Source organism: Amborella trichopoda, chromosome 10 (genome assembly GCF_054954075.1).
Source record: "Amborella trichopoda isolate Santa Cruz 75 chromosome 10, AtrichopodaSantaCruz75HAP2 v2.0, whole genome shotgun sequence".
NCBI lineage: Eukaryota > Viridiplantae > Streptophyta > Magnoliopsida > Amborellales > Amborellaceae > Amborella > Amborella trichopoda.
The window spans coordinates 8,233,615-8,255,797 of NC_142345.1; the positions used below are offsets into that span (position 1 = coordinate 8,233,615).

At 35.8% G+C, this 22,183-nt stretch overlaps 1 protein-coding gene across 6 annotated transcripts; it reads right to left on the reverse strand.

Annotated features, from left to right (window-relative positions):
* Nucleotides 1-1,140: 1,140 nt before the first annotated feature.
* LOC18446213 (DNA binding protein) lies at nucleotides 1,141-16,561 on the reverse strand. 6 transcript variants are annotated; one of them, XR_016041879.1, is made up of 14 exons: nucleotides 16,131-16,561; nucleotides 14,257-14,364; nucleotides 13,575-13,709; nucleotides 11,237-11,797; nucleotides 8,671-8,833; nucleotides 7,991-8,539; nucleotides 5,442-7,405; nucleotides 5,261-5,346; nucleotides 4,928-5,143; nucleotides 4,361-4,489; nucleotides 3,355-3,714; nucleotides 2,038-2,177; nucleotides 1,694-1,809; nucleotides 1,278-1,591 (listed from the first exon to the last, which is right to left on the reverse strand). XR_016041879.1 is itself a non-coding variant. In XM_020674805.2 (13 exons), the coding sequence occupies exons 1-13, from the start codon at nucleotides 16,230-16,232 to the stop codon at nucleotides 1,482-1,484; spliced, it is 4,599 nt and encodes a 1,532-aa protein (XP_020530464.1). In that variant the 5' UTR covers nucleotides 16,233-16,561; the 3' UTR covers nucleotides 1,141-1,481. The 6 variants fall into 6 exon arrangements, 3 of the variants coding, with proteins under 3 accessions (XP_020530464.1, XP_088704751.1, XP_088704752.1); XR_016041881.1 differs by having other exon boundaries at nucleotides 2,038-2,221; XR_016041880.1 differs by having other exon boundaries at nucleotides 2,038-2,229.
* Between the last annotated feature and the right edge of the window lie 5,622 nt (nucleotides 16,562-22,183).

A 22,183-nucleotide genomic window follows, 5' to 3' on the forward strand; every position in this document is an offset into this window, starting at 1 on the left:
AAATGAGTATTTTCAACAATGAATCTAAACCATCCATTTGATCAATTTCAAGATCTAGAACTTTATGAACTCAAAACCATTTTTTTTCTTTTTCAACATTATTCATCTAGTGATAACAAAGCTATCCAAAAATTTTGAAAAGAGAAAAATCCTTCTAAAGCCTACATCTAAGCAACTTAACAAAATGGACAGCTTATGTTGATTGAATTAAAATAACACTTTCTAGGATGCATTTTCAAATTTTATTTTTTTGTGATTGTTCAATGGAATGAAAAGAGTGTACATTTAAAAATGGGTGCAGTTTGCATACGGATGCATCCGTAGGTGTAGAGGTAAGGTGCAACTTCAAATTTTATCATGGGATATAATTTTAATGTAAAATGTTCTTAGGATTATCTCAAAATCTATGTTTATATCTAATTCTAAAATTTTAAATTTCAAAAATGGTTATCAAGTAGATCTATAAACATGAAAATCTTAAAAATGGGTGGTGTAGATAATATATGGTAAAATGCATTATTTTTTAGACTTAAAATCTTTTTATTTTTCATAGTCACACATCTCGATGTTGAGATGATTAATCAATGGGTTTTTTAACATTAAAAGTACCTTTTCTGATGGATTTTTGAGGGGCATCTATAGTTCTACATTATAAAGTAGCATCCTTATATAAACTTTTTCTTTTAAAAATTGGCATCAAACAAAAGGCACTAAAATGTTTTTGAAGACTGTTGTATTCTATTACTATACAACTGTTACATGAAATCATTTTCCAAGATATATATAAAACTTTTTTTTTCGTTTTTTTTTTAGAGATAGCTTATCAATATATTGTTATCTTATATCCCAAGGGAAATTAAACTCACTAAATTCATATTAGTAAGGGGAAAATATTACCTTATAGTAGCAAAGTTTGCGTGCCTGCAACAGTAGGAGTGAAGTTCCTTCGTCTCGTCAAAAGTTTTTTATAACTCGACTTATCTTATCCCATATTTCACTCACAATTTTCCAACATGGTCATTAGCAAGGGCACAATATTACAGAAGGGGGTGCGAAAGTGACTAGACTATGGAGAATTCCGTGAATTCATAAAAGAACTGACGGATGTAAGATGCTAGGGGCCTTCTCAGGCTTGCACTCTTTGACGATCCAAAGGTTGTGGAAGTTGCATACCTCATTTCAAATTACAAGGTCATGTGACAATTATGTACATTCCATTAATGACTCGCATACCATAGTTTCCGATATAGCTGTTATCACCGAAAAACGGACCAGACTTTTAAAAAGGCCTTTTGCTAGCACTCATGCATATCTAACACGTACAAAAACATGAATTAAGAATCAAATTATCAAGCACCTTCAAGGTCCTCTCTCTCTCTCTGCAAGTGTTCTATAAAAAAAGATTAAAATAAACAATAGCACACTGAATAATGTACATTTGCTATGGAAAACTGAGCACTAAGATCGCAAAGCAAAAGGTATCATTTTAAGTGAAGGCCTGATGCCTTCACATAGAGCAGCACATTGCATTCATCACCCACTACAGCCAATATGCTTGAGCTCGTATCAGCAACAATAGAAGATACACCACCTGTACAAACAATTCCAAAGAGAGAGAGAGAGAGAGAGATTTACCATCAAAACTGTGTGAGAGAGATATACCATCAAAACTGTGTGTGAGAGAGATATTTACCATCAAAACTGTGCAGATTAGCTACTTTCCTCCCACTAGATAGTTCCCACATGTATACCAGTCCTTCATGAGTACCAATAATTCCATAACCCGCTAAAATAGCAGCTGCTTTAGCTCTGAATTTATCAACGAAGCATTCACAAAACTAGTCGACAAATAAAATAGAAATGACACTTCACGGAGGTTCAATTCTTACTTTTAATGCTATGCAACAATACATACAAGTAGTGCAAGACTGACAAAATTTGTTTAGAATCCCAAGAGCAATAGAGTAGATTTCTTTCAGTTCGAGTTCACAATCGACAATCAGCTTAATAGATTATCGTGACAAATGGATTATTTACCTTCCAGAGACAGCAGTTGAAACCAAGCTCATGGGTTCAATCATCAAGACCTAGTTGCACCCAAGTTCAGTTATTCGAAGAATGGCGGAATAAGGGAATGCAGATAAGCCTGGATGCTTGGACCCCTTTGCACAGTTGAACTACAAAGTCGAAAGCTAATCAATCCATAGACAGTAATATGAACCTGCTTGACTAATCATTCATCAAGTCAGTGAAATCGCCAATTAGTGGGGTGAATAAAAGAACAAGCTGTGGAAGCACAGGGTTTCAAATATTCAGATCTAGTTGAAGCAAGATGGGGGTCTAGCCTCTGCCCATGTTTAGTGACTCCCAACCAAAAAGTAAAAGATATCAAAGAACAAGCCATGTCATTTGTAAGACAAGAAAAAAAAATCAATCTTTTGTTTTGCAGTAACCAAAGAATAAATAATGATTAAATAATGGAAGTTTCTCTTTTGGTCTGTTCCCTCTCTTGATAGTCACAAAAGGGATTTGCCACCACATCAAATTAAGTTTTACTCAGTGTTAGGAACTCACCTTGGCCAAGGGACTCGGTCCTTGGCTGAGGCTAGTTACTTGGCCGAGTCCAAGTGGACTTGGTGAAGTCATGCACAGGGCCAAACACCCTAGATAAAACGAAAAAATAGGAAAATTTTCAAAAAAAAGTAAAAGAAAGGTAGTAAAAGTAAAAAAAAAAAACAAAAAACAAAAAAAATTAAAAAGTCCAAATAAGCCTTAAAAAGTATAGAAAAAATATTTTTTAAAAAAATTATTTATAGTTGGGGACATTTTAAGAAAATCCAAAAAGATAAGGAAAGTAAAAAAATAGGAAGTATGGAAAAAGCCACTCACCAAGCTTCATCAAAAACAGCCAAATAAATAATTCATAGAAAAATCCCATTTTCTTTTTTACAATTTTTTGATTTTTTTTTATGTACCCTGAGATGTACACAAAACTCGGGGTTATCCGAACTCACCCATAGGCGGACGCCGAGTTACGTGCCTGAGTCCAAATAGACTTGGGCGAGTCCCATAACACTGGTTTTACTTGTGCCCCAAGATTTTTGGACATGAATTACATCCTCCCCATATTGTAAATCATTTGTCAGCCATAATAATTGTCATCATTTGCCACTGGCAAAGCCAAAAATGCCATAGAAAGCATGGACATTTAATCCAACTCATATTTATTGTTGAGGGTAATTTACATCCAAAAACCTTGGTCAGGTGCATCTGACCAAAGCTACAAATAATGCAAATTTATGTCACCAAATCTCAATATTAAAAAACAGAGAGAGAGAGAGAGAGAGAGAGCACCTTGGATTCAATATGGTTCCCATAACAACAGCATTGTTTACCAGTAGAGCTAACCTCCAACACCCAAAATGATTTCCATCCGAATCTTCTGGTAATTGACTGAGTTGCTCCCCTGGATGTGAAGCTGTAGAGATAAGAAGCCAAACTGCTATTTCATTCCCCTCCAAATTAGACACAGAATAACCCCCCGAAATCCAATCCTCAGTTGCCATTATGGCCTCATCCCTGAGTTCGTCTTCCATTAAACCGGTTATCATTGGATCTCTCTTTTGTCTACTGAATAAACCTATGGGAAGAACATGATCAACGGAACATTCAAAACCAGAGAATCTTCCGAGGAGGACACGCCTTGAGATATCCCTGAAAGGAAACCAGTGGCAACACATTAGTTAGACTACCCAAATTTCATTCACAGTATCATATTTCCTTTTGCTTCGATATGCTGCACTAGCAAGAAAACATTACTAAATAAAAAACTATACAAAGAATGTTATAATGAAAAAAAGAATCCCACAAGGCCACACATATCTTGGAGGTCCCACTTCCCTAAACATTATCCATTTTATAGGCTTCCATGCATGAAAGAGAGCCATCTTCACATGTATGTGTGTGTGTGTGTGTGTGTCTGAGAGAGAGAGAGAGAGGTCATCGTAATATGCTCTTTTGCCATCTCCCATTCTCCTTCTAGATCCTCTATCCTTTAAGCTTTTTTTAGTTTGATACCCTGAAATATGCTCTTCTTAATATGAGTTAACCCCAACCATACTCACCCTAAATTACAGGATAATAGGTGAAAAGATTTAGACATTTTGTGTGACCCCAGATAAAAATCACATATAAGGAGGATGACTGAAAATTTTTCCAACAATTTGAAGTGACAAATAATATTATCATTATTGCAGAAAGCTAAAAAAGATAAAGAAATAGACATATTGTGGATGGTTCACAAAACATAAAGGAAAAAGCAGCAAGTCTTGGGTGGTTATCGACAGAGCTTGCAACATACCAGAAACCAAAGCCTCCATGACTGTTATGACCAATGACGAGATAAGAACACTGTGGTATTTTCCTCAATTCAATTATGGAAGCAGGAGTCTGATTGGAACTCGGCAATACAAATTCCTCCGCAATTGTACTGAATGCGTACATCAAAACAATAAGAACAAGAAAAGCCCAGAAAAACCTTTATGAACAGAAAACCAAGTTGAAAGCAATACAAGAACACAATAGGAAGAATAAAAACTTATGAACTCTACAGTCTATAAACACCATGTAAAGAATATTGAATATTGATAAAACTGGGTGAATGTGCAGTTCCAATATAGTTTAGAACTAAGATGCAGATAATGACACTTGAATAGTTTGTATGTTGAAACCTTTCTCAATTTAGGGAAGATACACTGCAAAAGATGACCTTCTACAATTTAAAGGCCATTACTGAAAGAAACTAAGTCCTCCCCATTTCTAGAGCAAAGGCAAAAGAAAAAAATCCAAAAAGCACCAAAAAGGGAGAAGAAAATAATAACAAAGAGAATGATAAAGAAACAAACAACCATTCTAAGAGAAAATTCACCTCCATGAAGAATTCATAAGCAAGACATGTAACCTCCCACTTGCTCCAGAAGCAACAAGAAAAGACGGTGCACAGACTAATATACAGTATGCAATCTCCATAGTTTTGACCTTAGTCAATGCTGAAACATAACCAAGCTTTACAGCAACTATCTTTACAGCATTTGGCTCACAAATTGAAGAGCACATAGAGCACAAACAATTGAGATCTTGCTCTCTAAAAACATAAATAGTTACAACTAGTAAGTACTAATCAGAAATTCAAGGTACATAAGGAAGACACTGAAAGAATTCCAAGATAAAATATCTTGCAATTAAATGAACAAATAAAAACCTGCAGGCAGGAGCCTGAATAGTGTCAAGCAAAACAAGAGCCTGACCATCAGGAGTAAGTTGTATCCAAGATCTCTCAGTTGCAATCTGGAAAATAGAATCAAGAAAAAAATTACAGCCCACACAATATCCAGCGGTGCTATATAACCACAACAAGAAATATGGAAGAGGTAATGACTCACTTTTATATCAAAGGGTTCTCCCTGCGAAGGTAATGAAATCATCGTGTAGCCTAGAAATGAAGGACAACTTTGATTCATTTCTCTGACTAGAACCTCATAAACAAAAATAGATCGCTCCCTTCTTTCCACAAGACCACATATAACACAAATATAGACAATATCCCCTTGAGTACTCATGAACAAGGAAAGGACAGGATTCGGATGTTCATAGCAGCCAATTAGCTCAATGAAAGGGTTGGATTTATCACAAGGCTTAGAGCATGGTAAAAATGATTTTTCTCGTTCTAAGTCAGTGCTAACTAGTTGTCCTTTCCAACCCAATGTACCAGCATCGGCACCAACAAACTTTGTTGGCCTAGATTTCTCAGAAATAGTTGATGCAGCAAGAGCTTCGTAGTCATGAAAGCATTGTATCTTTTGATCTTGAAGGTGCGATAAACCATCAATCCGACCTGAAAAGTTGCAGAAGTTATGGTTATGGCCGAAAAGACCATGGGCCTCTTTTCCAACTTGGAGATAGGTGTCAATAGAACAAGATGACAATATCTCTTTAGCAGCGGAGGCAACCAGTGTTTGATCTTCAGATTCCATAGTAGGCACTGCACATAATAGATCGTAAGAGTCACACACACTCTTTAAATCCTTGAGGCAAGGCTGGTCATGGAGATAGAGTTCACTGACTCCAGATGACTCATTACATACACCTCTATCTGCAACACCAGATTGATTGATTTCTCCAGAAACTGATGCATTGATAGCAGAAAGTTTCTTAAAGGAACCACCATCATGGATTATATCATTTATCTCTCCGGAATCAAAATTTGTAGAAGCACAAAGAAGTTCTCCTGCTAGGGGCAAAGATGAGATTTCTTCAACAGAATCAGCTACATTCTGTGGAACCTGATGACTAGGCAAAGAAGCAGCAGTCCCAGAATTGATTTTTCTATCATCAAGAGGCATAAAAGGCACTTGAACACCATTATTTGCAAACTTAAGTTCACAAGATGCAGTATCTTTTACTATGGAGGAAGGTCTTTGAATACCAGGTTGAGCTTGATTGCATAGAACATTAACAATTTGAAACTTTCCAACTGGAGAAGCATGTACAGTGGAATCTCCCTCTTGCATGTTCTCTGTTATTTCAATCACTGGTTTCATATCTCTTGCATCAGTATCCATTAGAGGGCATAATCCCAAGGATTCCTTAATCTTGCAACTGGATTTTTCAAGTGGTTTATCTGATTGATTCTTCTCAGGAATTTCCTCATTTTGAATATCACAAATTTGGGTATTCTGAATGTTATTATCCTTGCAAAGTGCTGACTCCTTGGATGGCATACCTCTTTCACAACCAGGTAAGATCATTAAGTCCATATCCATTGAGATTACAGAGGCAGAAAATGGCTGTTGAGAATCTTTGCCATCAGCGAAGCAGGCACCTTTAGCTTCTCTTCCTGAAAGAAAATGTACAACAGGCAATACCACCGAGGGAGCAGATAAACATTTGGGGCTGTTATTAGGAGGTTCCAGATACTCATTTAATGGTGCATCCATTCCACCATAGGAGGGTTCACTGTTTATTGGGTTTTCAGCATTCCGCTTAGGAACTTCTGATTCCTCAGATACATCATCATGCAATTTCAAATTATTGAGATCAGATGCAGTTGCAATAATAGGAGATTGATCAGAAGGTCCATCAAAATCCAAATGAGAAGCTTTCATGCCCTTTTTGCCCTTTAAACAATTTTCATCCTCAAAGCTACCTGCAACAACAGATTCATATTCTGAGGACTGTTTCCCCTCAGTAACCATCTTATTATTGTCAAGGGACATCATGTTTTTGCAGCCATTAGAAGGCACATCAACTTCAAATCCTTTAGAAGGTAAGTCCATCTCCATATGAGTCCTCACATCCTTGTTTTGAGTTTCATTTTCCTTTATTGATAATCCAGTAACAAAATCACCTGCACATCAGATTTACAGGGGATCAAACCAGTAGCATTTGTTTGGAGAAAGGAATTGAATACACATTTACAAAGCAACACTAATAGACCCAGTTTGGACCAGACCGAGTAAGTGCCAGTTTGATTACTTTAAATCAAGAACCAAGGCAAAACAGGTTTTTTGGTGACTTTAATAAAAAAATTGCAATGTTGTGCAGCAATTTTTAAATAAATCGGGTTCAGAAACTGAGTGGACCAAATGTCTGAGGAAGTGTTCAATGACTAGAATATTAGTCAGGAATAAAAGACTGGATTCACTTTGCCAAATGATCTATAATTACTCCATAGGGACCATCTGTTGAACCATGGAAGGTGATGGGGAGAGTGGATTGCACCAGAACTAAGATGACCCCAATGGTAAGTCCCAGTCTCTCTCCATCACTTTGATTATAATGAACCCATAGACTGTTTATCAATTTAATCATCATGATCGCAACGGTAGGTCCCAGTCTATCCATAGAATTATAGTACAATATCCCCAAAGAAACACACAAAAGGCCAGACCTTAACTCGTGGCCATAGCTTTAAGCAAATGCTTAGACATACCTTCACATTCAATGTCACTAGGGCGAGAATTCCCATTGGCCTCTAAAAGAAACTTCAATCCATCCTTATTTACATGAATTCCAGATTTAATTGATGAAGTATTCCTCTTCCATGTGTTAACCTTTTTCTTTCTCGAGTACTTCTGAAGTAAAGGGAGCACTTGTGGAAGAAGCACCATCATCATAGACTTCTCTAATTCTTGACCTGCTGAATCAAAATCACTCTTCTCTGAACTTGTATTTGGAGTACTGGAAAATGTGCCATTTTCCTCTCCTGAATTCAGTTCAGCTTTCAATTTTTCAGAAGAAACCACAACTTTCACAGGACTTGAAATCTTCTTTGTGACTGATATCAGAGGATCCAATTCCAAACTTTCCGAGCTACTGCAATTCCTGTTTACATCATCCTCATTTGTTCCCTCTTTAGATAAATTTTTGTAGAAAACACAAGAATCGTTAGGTTCTGGGGTAACCAGTAGTTGAAGGCCAACAACTCCCTCAGTGCCAAGTTTACACTTGTGGGTCTCTAATGCAGAATCAGCTACATTATCTGCATGAATCCAAAGTTCTTTACTGATAACTCAAGAAAATTGCATCAACTCACATAGCAGCAAGGAGCATTCTAATAAATGGGGCATGCATAATATGCACTCTGAAAAAATTGAGAGAATGATAAATTACCCTGTTGATAATCCAGTGTATCAGGCACATAAGCAGATATTGAGTTCAGCTCTACAACACCAACATCATAAGTTTCCGGGAGGGAATCTGATCCATCAACAGTATCTCTTGACCCATCGAACTTCCAGGAATGCTCTTTCAACGAGGCAGGGCAGGGATTGAGCTGTTGTTGTTCAACCCCAGGAATTTTATCCCCAATAAGCAATAAATCTTCGACCGTTATGATGATGCAACTTGGATGAGCAACATTTTATAAAGACAAAAGGTAAAAGAAAAGAAGAAAGAAGAGTATTATACGTTTCAATGCAAGAAACCATGTGGGCATTCATAAGCAAGACGAAGGAACATACAAGCAGCAGTAGCCCAACTTAGTACCATTTAGTTGCTCTTCTTATGGTAGAGTTCACACAACGGATGACATCTCCAAGAAGCACAAATGCACATACAGTTACATAATTCCCATTTCATTTCAGATATCCATTGAAGCATAATCTAATGAAACAGATGATGTCATGAAAAATGAGGAAGGGATGATGATGACAAATTAAGACCGATAATCCAAGAAAAAAAAGTGTTGAATAACTGAACAATCAAGTTCATTTCAACACACATTTCCATCAAACTGAATGGAAGAGAGATTGCCAACTAACCCAGGAAGTACATTACCTATTATTCAGGCATAACCTTTAAATCAAATGATCAGCTACATAGACCAAGACAACAGTGTTATGACACGATACTTCTTTGTTTGTGTATTTCCTGCAATTTTCTGAAAAAATAATTTATAATGATGGTGAATATAAGTTGTATTCCAATAAAAGGAAAAGCGAATGTATAGACAACTGAGACCCAATTAATTAAAGAGAATTTATCAAAATACCCATGAGAGATGCACTATTTAGCACTTCACATTTCTAATGTTATTCAAACTCATGATCATGTGCCTTTTTATGGGTATTTTGAAATTAAATCACACAATATGGGCAAAATGTTAAATAGTTCATCTCACATGGTTATTTCGATATTTTTCCTTAATTTTTTTGGGCAGTTAACTAAATCTCATTTTCTAAATAGTTGAGATTTAAATGATTCATTTTCTTTCGCAATGCCACAGTGGAAACTCAAAACCCTGTTTCAAGGTTTTCATCGTCACAAGATCTTATGAAGGAGGTTATGAGACCATATTGCTGCACTGTTAATTGTTGCTTTGTTGTTTGTTTACTGTACTGTGAACTTGTAGTAGGCTCTAACTTCTGAATTTTATATAGTAAATAGTAATATAATACAATCATCCTCATCAGAATTTTATATAATAAATAGTAATATTATACAATCATCCTCTTCATGACTAGTGGTAGTAATAGTTATTTGTCTACTATATAGACTTGTTTATCAATATAAATAGAATCTACATTTACCCACCATATAAACTTGTTTATAATTATAAATAGAATATATACACTTATATAACTACATTTACCTACCATATAAAGTTGTTTATCATTATAAATAGAATATACACACTTATATAACTGAGTGGGCGCATATTAGGTGATCTAGCGTGGCCACCTAAATTAGGTCGTTGAGCCCGCCTAAAACGTATATAGGGAAATTTTTTGGTCTGAAAATTATCGGCCATCTTTAGCCACCCCCAAGATCAGTTCCATTAAAAAGATTGCTTTGCGGGTCAAAAATTGCTCCAAATCAATTCTCCCTCAAAGGATAAATCTAAACCATCCATTTGAGGGATGATAGATTTAGGGTTTCAAGAGCTCATATTTTTCCTTTGAAATTATTCAAAACGAGAATCAAAGATGATCTGGAAATTTCAGATTCAAAAAATCTCTCTATGTTTTTGGAGGCTAGACACCTAATTATGTGGTCAAGCTAGACTATATAATATTTTTCCTAAATTAATATATTATCACATATATCCTATCTCACACATTAAGGTTATATCCCAATTAATATTTTTTGAGTTTTTAATTCTTTATTTCTTCTTCTGGATTCTTAGGAATGTGCCTTGCACTTTAGATTTTAGGCAGCCCCCAAAAATCATGAGGCCTTCTCCATGCTTTTTGTTACAATAATTCAAGTAATTTATAGATAAAAATATTCATGGATAAAATATACCAAGCTATGTCCAAAGACACCGAACCTTATATAAATTTAATGGTTTAACCAGAAAATCCTTTTACGATCATGTATACGTCTCACACTTCAAGAATTTAGTGTTAATTGTTCTACATAAAGTAAGCACGACTTCATAGTTACAAATACAAAATAAGAGTGACTGCACTGAAAAAATTATTACAAAATAAAACTCTACAAGTACATGCCTGATCTATATATTATTGGAACAAATGAAATAAATAAATAAATGATTCACATTGAATTCAATGAAAAATTAGTTAAAAACAATGAAAACATCAACTACTCTACGTAGACATTCTGAAAATGCTAAACATTAAAAAACACCTAATTGCTGACAAATTTTAAATTTTCTCAGACAAACTCAGGGTTAATTTCAGCATCAATAATTCTTTGTGTACTTCTAGGGAGATACCTCTTTCGCCAAGGAATCATCAGAAGGGTGGCATAAACTTTCCACAACTGGTTCCAGATTTCTCTCTCTCTCAACCACAGGAATCCACATTTGCAACTTTGGATCACTCGTGCCTTTTTGTCTGCAGTCTTCATCCATAGAAGTGACATCACAATACTCCCAATTAGTTTGATGCGATTCCTCATCCTTCCTCTCATCTAAACAGGATTGTCTCTCTTCAGTAGAGGCAGTGGCTTTTTCATCAACATTCACATTGTCATTTGACATATATCCATTTCCAGAAGGTGTTACTACCTCGGATCTATGTTTCTTAACTGGAACCACCCCATTGGCAATCTTTGTTGTACTTCTGTTTTTACTGCTTCTCTTTCCAGTACTCTGATGCTTTCTTGTGCTTACCACCAAATCTGGACATGAATGTGAGGTTTTAGAATGCACTTCGAGTTTTGAAGAATTACTGGGTGAACAAGGTGATACAGAACTCTGCTCTGCCACTCCATTAGCACTCGCCACAAGTTCACGAAGTAGCCGCTGAACAAGAGGGTTTCTGAAGCCAAAAAGCTGCATTTGAAACCATAGAGCATCACTCAGAGTTTTAAGTCATGATTCAGAGTAGTATTTTTATGGTCTTGCTTCTAGATCGGTGAGCAATTTGTGATATTTTGTAAATAGGCGGGATAGCAATATATGTTTAATGTAACATAAATAAAAAATCAACAATATGTCCTCTATTGATTTAAACACAATTAAGTTCGAGTAGATACATTTCGGAGGAACATCTCCACCAGAAGTGCCACCAAACCTTATTATAGAAAAAGGAAAGGAAGCTTGGTTAGAGTTTTTAAACAAATTTCAAGCATTCAAACCCTTGAACCCCCACACCCAAACTGGGGTATCTACCACTAAGCCAAAGCCTAAGGGAATAATCTTATTATTCAGCATCCTATTAAGTATTAAATGACATAAACATCATAATTAACCATACATGTTGCCAGAACCAAGAAGAGCTTAGTCGACTTGAAAAACAGAAGATAATATGCACAGCAGTTATATAACAAGTATTAAAGATAAGGTACTTGGGAATTGAGTATGAAAAGGCAGGCCAATTTCTATCTAATACTAGGTTACATATAAATTGATGTCACATTATCCTTCCAGTAGATCATTGAATTTTGCAATGTGCAACAGTTCCAACAATTCTTCAACAATGAAGACTGAAAAGAAATTAGCACCACTCAAGTCTTTTATCTATAATATTTTACGATTACCAATGAAAAGTGTAATTCCCACAAACATTTTGGAAGTTGAACTGCATATAACCTTATTTATATTATGAACAGACCAATTTATATCTAATACTAGGTTTCACATAAATTGATTTCTCACATTATCCTTCCAGTAGATCATTGTACGCTGCAATGTGCAACAGTTCCAACAATCCTTCAATAATGAGAATTGAAAAAAAATTATCACCTCTCGAGTCTTTTATCTATAATATATTATGATTACCAATGAAAAGTGTAACTCCCACAAACATTTAGGAAGTTGAACTTATAAAGTTATTTATATTATGAACAGAATGCTCTTGCACACATTACCTTTATTCATCAGTAAAGAAGTTTCAGTTGGATTACATATTTTGAATTAATTTACAAAAATTTAGAGTGGAGTGCTGCAATATCAGTTATGGTGAATAGTTAGAGGGCTGTAAGTAACAAAAGCATAAGATCATTCTTTGATTGGTGAAAAACATACCAACAAAACTTCAGAAAAAAAAAATTTAAATGACGATACATAATATACGAAAAGAATGACACATGAAGTAGCAGTGTTACTAATGTTCCCCCACATGACAGAAGTATGAAGTAGTTCAAATACTATCACAACTTATCAGATTAGTGGACCTTCAGGGACAAAACCACCTCTTTTGATAGTAAGGCACATGGGTGCTTTACAAAAATATTGAGCTCCTCCGTACAGCATGGGTTTCTGATGAATAAACAATTTAGAATATGCAAAGTCTATATTCACAATGATCTGAACACTGAAATGCTCTAAGGTTTTAAACTTAAAGCTACCAAGGGAAATATGGCATGATATATTAAAAGCAGAAACTTAGATGCGTTACTTGAAACGCTAAAGATTGATCAACAAACAAATTTCCGCAGCAGCTTAGATGCGTTACATGAAACTCTAAAGATTGATCAACAAACAAATTTCCACAAATACAACACAAAGATAACGACATCAAAACATCCAACCTACAAAAAGGCTTATAAAATTTTCAAAGCTTTAGATGTGAATTAAATACTAAAAATGGCCTAATTTAAAATACCACCTGAACCCCATCGATTTTGCAAGAGAATCTTTTCCCATGCCACATCTTCACTCGAGTACTGCATTTCTTCTGAAAATTCTCCCAAGCAATATCCGGGGTTTCACCAGTGCCAGAATTCCCATCATCAGAAGAAACCTTGAAATCAAATTTCACCATTGATAATAAGATATTATTCACAGCAGTTAATAACAACTCATTTTGAGTCAGGAAAATTTGCCCAAGTCACTCAAGTCGTTGAGTGGGCAAGTTTTATAAATGAAAAACTCAGGATATGCCCCAGTTTTTCCTTTTATATAATTTTTTTATGTTAATTTGACTAAACTATGGTTTATTCCAATGCAGTGGCATTATGGAATAACTTTCGTGATGAGCTGTGTTCGAACCCACTAAAGACCCCTCATTTTTCCTTTCTAGAATTCTTTACACAACTGAAAAACTTTCTGAGTTTTTGGCTGGTGACTGGGTCAGCCACTGAGTTTAGAGTTTCTCAACACTAATTTGGAAAGTTTTTTCTCTGTTTCTCTTATTTCAGTGTTCATTATTAGCAGAAGCAATCAAAAGCTCCCAAGAGATAAACTGTCTTCACTCAATATAGTGAACTCTACCAAATTATGTGCCCAGTAATCTGATATCCTAAGAATGATACAAAAAGTAAAGAATTATAACCGTAGTATGAACTTACCACAAATAAAGGCCCTTTTGGACCTTCATTAATCTCCATCTTATATCTATCCCCGCCATGAATGCGAACAGCATGATAACCAATTGGATATGGATAGCGATCCTTTCCCTGCACAGTTCATGCAATTAATTAAGCTGATACCAGTGTTTCGAGACTTGCTCGAGGCCACTCGGACTCGATTGAGTTACTTGGCCTTGCCCTAAGGGCGAGGTGAGTTTTATCTGAGTAGGCTATACTGATTTTTAGATGGTAAATATATATTATGTTGTCAACTATACATAGTAAATGCTTGAGTGGCTTGGATAGTGTACGCGCATTCTTTTCAAAGCGACTGGGGTTCGATTCCTCCCAAGTAAGACTTTGTTTTTACTTTTCTTTTTTTTTAGGGTTAAAGAATAGGAGCTTGAAAAAAAAACAACTCTCAATGGGAATGGAACCCATGAGCAAAAAAAACAGCAGCGCTCATGGGAATTGAACCCATGAGCTCTTAAAATGAAGCGTATGAAGGTGGGCGACACAACCAGTATGACATCCAACATCTAATGTTAAAGTCGCGCAGGTTATAGTATTTATTGTATACTTCCTTTTTTTAAAAAAGTGCACTGCAGTAGGACGAGTTACTCGGGACTCGCCGCCCAAGTAATTCGCCTCGGCCAAGGCCCAAGCATCTTAGCCAAGTCGATTTTATGAACACCGGCTGATACAAAGCTCATTGATAATGGAGAAAAACACATTGTAGTTCTTCAAAAGCAGTGGAATCTTGAGATTTAAATGTATGATTAAATATAATGGAAAAGAATTGAGAAAACAAATTGTAGCAACATGAATTAGGATTCAAATCATAACCACGAACAACTCATAATTGGAGAAAAACTTAAATATTATTAGTCATATGAAGTTACCTGCAACTAACAGATATCAGAAGACGAATAACAAAATATAACAAAAAAGCAAAGTGCCGGGACTCGCCTCGGCCATACTCGGCCAAGTCCTGAGTCATGCTCAAGGCCAAAAGGGTCTAAATAAATTTTAAAAAGGAAAATTTTGAAAAAATAAAAAGGTAGTAAAATTAAAATAAGTCCAAAAACAACTTTAAAAAGTTCATGTAAGCTTAAAAAAGCAGAGAAAAAATGGATTTAGAAAAAATAAATTTACAGTTTGGAAGCTGAAAAAAATTTCAAAATATGAAAAATATAAAAACAGGGATTATGGCAATAAACACGCACCAATACATGCCAAAAATATCCAAATCACATAAAAAAATTATATAACATTTCTAATTTTTTACAATTTTTTTAAAAAAATTATACAGCCCGAGTTGTCCACAAAACTCGGGGTTAATGGCAAGCCCGAGTTACTTGCTCAGGCGAATCCTTTCACACCGTGAAAAACAAAACACCAAGAGACTGTCTCCATGAAAATAGATATATCAGCCATGCAACCTCAAACAGAAGGAATATTCATGAGGGCTTTGATCATGACCATAAACGTCTAGTAATCAGAAAAATGCACAGTAAATTTCAAAATCCGAACGAATCCTCTGAAAACAAGGTAACGTCACATAAATGAATCAAACAACATTGAAACAAGAGAAAACACAAAAAACGAATGAGAAAACATCTGCACGAAAAAACACAAAACCCTGAGCATCATAGGCCATAAATGCAGCCACAAACTAAAATTGAATATCCTATGAAATTCTCTGAAAACAGGCTACAATCATATAAATCAACCAAGATCATGAAAACAAGAAACAACACAGAAAATGAACAAGAAAACACCGCCACTAAAATAGTTTCTTCGAGATTAAAACGGCATCAGAAAGAGTAACTATGGTTTCATTGAATTAGAGTACCAATGAGCAAGAATCATACTCGCGAGCAGCTCCAGTACTTTTTGTCCCAAGAACCTCGGTGGAGTACTCCAACGGAGGCTATTTCCAGGCCATCAGGCTTTCCACTAGTAGAAAACTCCATTAAAGGACAGAAATAACAGAAATATAAGAGAATCCCTGGCAAATGAAGATCAATTCTCTTCTAAAAGCTTGCATAAATGGCCAAAAAAGGCAAAAATGGAGGGCAAGATGGAGGAACCTTCCACAAAAGGAAAGAAACAACAAAGAAAGCTGGCCAAAACCCTAGAAAACGTATAGCATTTATCTAGTAGAGAAGCTACCAAAAATGGCAAAAAATGGTGGAAAACCCTAACTCAAGAAAAATGGAGGGAGTGGGAAATGAGAATGGCGCAGCGTTCGTATTGGCGCCAAGGCCTTTTACAGAAAAAGGCGGGATCGTATCTCACGCATGTGGAAACGTTACACGTATGACGTTTTTGGATTCAGGTATAGACCAAATAATTTCCACGTGCGAAATTTAACTTGTTAATATAAAAAATAGACCAAATAATTTCCACGCGCGAAATTTAACTGTTAATATAAAAAATAAAAAGAAATTAATGACGCCGTCGCCGGGGATCGAACCCGGATCACCCGCGTGACAGACGGGAATACTCACCACTATACTTCAACGACGTAATTTTATAGGACGCAATAAACATTATTTACTTACCTTTTATTCCGACCCTTACTAACTTCATTGGTCTCCACTCTCTCGCTAACGTCTCTCCTTCACCGTGGGCTTGGCCGGCCCCTTAAAACGAAGGCATGCGCCGCAAATGGTGGCTTGAAGTCTAGGCCATCATGGCTCAAGCTCCAAACTAGGTTGATCCTAGGCTATGGTCAAACTGGCCTTATACTAGGGCGGGCCTTTTTTTTATCAACCCTACTCGATCACTTGAATACTCTCCCTCCCTCTCTCATGAATACTTCCAAGGAGGAATGAGAATTAGAAGACTCGAGTTTATTGGGCTCTTCTTTCTAAATAGTGGTGGAGAGTTATCCAAGGTTCAAAGCAACTTTGGAAAAAAGGTTTTGGCAGCAAAACATGGTTATGTTCATATATCACACATGATTAAGAAGGTAAAAGGAGGTAAATATGTTTCCCAAATGTGAAATGGAATCTACATATTTGGTAAATATGTTACCCAAATATGTTCCCCTTAAGGTCCAAGCTTTCTTTTGGGTTTCCCTACAAGATAAATGTGTAATTGTCGATAACCTGCGTAAGAGGGGCAAAGTCCTACTACCCAGCATGTGCTTGATGTGCAAACTGGCAGAAGAGACTAGTTGTCATCCTTTCTTATTTGCTACACATGATTGGGCTTGGGCTTTTAGGATGTTGAGTTTTTCACTTATGCTCATAGAGAACCATATCAATGTCATTAACCTTGAATCTAATCAGGCTACCATTTGAAGGAAATTCAATTTGGAAGATTTTTAAAGATACTATTCTTTGGAAAATTTGGCTCGAGCATATAGGAGAACATTTGAGGGTGTCGCTTTGGACAAGGACAGTACCAAGGACAAAAATTTCTAAACATTATTGAATTGGTATTCTACTACCAAAGAAAACAAGGGAGTATGTAGGGTGCATATCTTTGTCAACTTAAAAAGTCAAGCTTTTAGTGTTGTCCCTAAAATTAGACTTGGTGGTACCTGGAAACCTCCCCCAGAGGATTCCTTTAAACTTAACTTTGATTGAAACTCTTTCGGGAATCTGGGGGTGGTTAAACCAGAGGGTGTTCTGAGAAATCATGAAGGCAACACCTTATTTTCTTACACTGGTCTTTGCGGGACTGTAATGGGTAATCATGTTGAGATTTGCTCTCTTGGAAGCATTAGATATTATTCTTAACAAAGGTATTGTCGGTGCTATCTTAGTTAAAGGAGATTCCCTCAATGTAATTAAATGGTGCAATTTGGAGCAAAAGGTTCATTGGTCTCTTCGTACCTTTTGGTTGAAAATCTTTGATATTTGTGCTAATGCTGGTTTGTAAATATCCTCGGCATATGTTGATAGAGAGGCTAATGGCCTAAGTGATCGGCTTGCACCATATTATTTTTAGCAAAAGTATGTGGGAGTTATCTTGAATAAAAGGAGATTCCCTCTATGTCACTGAATGGTGCAATTTGGAACAAAAGGTTCATTGGTCTCTCATACCTTCCAATTGAAAATCTTTGATATTTGTGCTAATGTTGGTTTGCAAATGTCCTCTGCACATATTTATCGAGAGGCTAATGATGTAACAGGCTGGCTTGTTAAACTTGGGAGTTCTTTGTCATCTTTGCATGTTTTAGATATATTGATTTCTACTATCTAATTTGATGTTATTGAAGCAGCTATTAATAAAAGTTATTTAGCTTGTAAAAAAAAGAAGAAGAGAAAAGTAATTATAAACTAAAAAATCATTTACATTTAATACAAGACAGTCACAGTTATCCTTTTTCGCAAATGTGAAAGTTGAGTGTGCCAAAAAAGATAAATTTTTCGTTGTTTTGAGCCTATTCAACATCATATTCCAAGCAAATCAATTTCATAGCTATTGATTAAAAGTAACGATGACCATCGTGTAATAGAGGTAAATTGCTTATGATATACTTCGTCATAAAAAATGTTGAAAACGTGTTGTAACATCATTGCCAACCTATTCTACCATGGTTTCCGCGTTGGTCGTTTTTATTTTTGGGAGGTTAACATATATCACGGGGATATGATAGACTTTTATAAGATGTAACTGTTGCTCCCTTCTTCTATAAATTATCTGTCTTGAGTGTTGTATTTTTCGATGACAGAATAAAGGATATAGTGCTCACCGTGGACTTAGGTCATTGCCGAAGTACGTAAACCTTGTCTCTGTGCAAATGGTTTTCTATTTTTCTAACATAGTATCAGAGCAGGTTTCACTCTATTAATTGTCAAAAAGTTTATTTTCGGTGAGCTCCTATCAACCTCCTCGCTGGAAAATTTTATTTATGGCTCATTATTTCTCTCTCTCTCTCTCTCTCTCGATCTTTGAGTGGGTTTCGTAATTTTTGGCAAAATTTTAGCTGATGAGACCCGATAGCTATGGATCGGCAATATTTAAGGCCTTTTATTTTTCTCTCATGCTTCCAACGTTGGGAATGATTGTGATCGGCAATCGGTGACCGAAAAATATCAATGCTATCATCGCAAGGCTTCCCCTCTAAGAGACCTTTTAGAGAGAGAACATGTTGAATTGCCTGATACTTGTTCCACGCATATCTTAAAAAGAAATCCGCAAAATAAGACGAAAAGACAGTGATAGTCTTCACGAGTGAGCTACGAGATGTCCCCCTCCGTGAGCTCTTTCTAGGGCTTGTCTAATATTTGATCGCACAGAGCCATCACTATGCCGAAAAATATCACCAGAAAATATTCTAGAGAGAGAAAAGAGTATTAGAAGTCAATCAAGTGGCCCTGCAACTTTTTTGAAGTCAATCAAACAGAGGAGGCGAGGGATGGACTTTCTCTCTCTAGCATTTTGTGAAGTATGTGGTAGCTTTTCTGTGATGTCTGTCATTATCAAGTAAGTTTGTTTCTACTCTTTTACAAAAGGTGAAGAGGTGGTCCTTAAGACCATATTATTTCAAGGATGATGTACCTTCCATCGATTGTCAGCTTCCTTCTTTTTGGGATTGGTCTTCTTGTTTTTTGTTCTGTATTTTTTTTTTTGTTCAGTTATTTACATCATGGAAGATATTGTGAATATGACCAATAATCCTGAACCTAAAACTATTATCTATGAAAAAGAGTCAAATACTAGTGATAAATTAATTAGTATCCCTTTAAATGACTCAATTATTTAAGTTGGTCAAAAGTTGTCTCGCTGTCTTTGAGCAGGCGATCCAAGTTAGGATACATCAATGGAAAGAAAATAGCTCCTACTATTGATTATCCCCTATATGAAGATTGGCAATCCAATGACCACAAGGTCATGTCTTGGATTTTAAATTTCATGGAACCAAAGGTGGCCGAGATCTTTACTTCGGCAGACACTGCCGAAGAATTGTGGGATTCGATAAAAGAAAGGGAAAGAAAACAATATTTCTCGTGTTTATGAGTTAAAGCAAAAAATTTCTAAAATCAAACAAGGAGATGAAACTATTACTGAATGTCTTGCTCTATTCAAAATATTATGGGATAGATTAATTTTTTATTCACCTATAACAACTGACGAGAAGATCATTTAAAAGCATGTTGAACAAGACAAATTTTTTTTATTCATTACTGGTTTGAAACCTGAGTATGATAATCTTAGAAGTCAGATTTTGATAACTACTGAACTCCCAACATTTACAAATATTTGTTCTACTATTCATCGGGAACAGACCCGGAAAAAGGTTATGAATGTTGAACAAAGTTTGAATATGAAATAAGTGAAAAATCAGTATTTGTTAATGCTAAGGAGAATACTGAGAAGCAAAAGGATAATGTGTTTGAAAAAAGAGGATATCGTAGAGCTAGGGGTCGTAGAAGGGGTTGTGGTAATAGATCTCCTCTACGTTATGATCATTGTAAAGGAATTGGTCATCTTCTCATAGATGTTAGGAAAAGTACCCTCACTTAAGACCCAATAGAAATCGAATGGGTGAACCTTCATATGCTCAGACTGCCGATATTCAAATTTCTATGGATAAACTGGCTCAATTCTTTCAACAATTTTCAAAAAATGGCTCTTCTTTCACACAGGATCTTCTCATGAGTCAGGTAACTATTACACTCTCCAATCTCTTTTTCCCTCTGATAATAATATTTGGATTATTGATTCATGGGCTACAGATTATATGAATAGAAATAAGAATTCTTTAATGATTTATCAAGATGTGTTTGATAAAGCTCTTGTATCAATTGCAAATGGTTCACTCATTCCCGTTAAAGGAATAGGTAGAACTAAGTTTTTTTAAAAAATATGCCAATTCTGATGTTCTCTTCATGCCCTTATTCCCTTCAAACATTATTTCCACCAGTAAACTAACTCAAAGCTTGATCTGCAATGTTATTTTTTCTCTTTATACTATTTCCTTTCAAGATAGGGTCGCGGGGAAGATGATTGGTGAAGGGAGATTTTCTCGAGGACTTTATTATATTGATAAGAAGATTAAGGCTTTGGTTGCCGATCGTGGAGACTTGAGCAACATTTGGCATTCCAGACTTGGTCATCCTGCCAATAAATCTTTATTTTATTCAAAACCTGAATTATCTATTGACTCTTATAATTGTGATGTGTGTCATTTGTCAAAACATTCAAGACTTCCCTTGCAGTCTTCAAGGATAAGGCTGAATTTTTTTCTTGACTTGATTCATTCTGATGTGTGGCAGACCTGCTTCGGTTGAGTCCTAGAATGGACTGAGGTATTTTCTGCTTTCAATTGATGATTTCTCTAGGATGACCTGGATATATTTGCTTAATGGAGTCGAATATACAAATAAATTTTTTTCTGAATATCTCGTGGATCAAGGCATTATACATCAGACATCTTGTGTCTCTACTCACCAACAGAATGAGGTATGTCCCTAAATTTTTTTGGTCCGAAGTTATCCTTACTGCCTGTTATTTGATTAATAGACTACCAAGCAAGATCCTTAGGAATAAGGCTCTTATTGAAATTCTAAAGGGAAAGAAAAGTGATTTATCTCATTTACGTATATTTGGATGTGTTTTCTTTGTTCACAATAATTCTAAAAAATTATTCAAAAAGATCAGGAATAACACTAAAATAATGTTGAAAGTGACCTTGTTGAAGGACATGGAGAATTGGGTGAGCAAGAACAAGAAGAACCCGTGGCCCTGTCTCCTGACATTATTCACTCTCTTAGTTTTCCATCCTTATGCAGGTTTGATCGTGTTTCTCGTCCTCTGTCACATCTGAAAGGCTTTTTTACTTATCATGTTGGTTTTTATTCCATTCAAAACTATTTATCTTATTACAACGTGTCACAATCATATTTTGTTTTTCTTTCACACATTTATGAAAAAATTGAGCCTACATCTTTTCATGACGCCATTC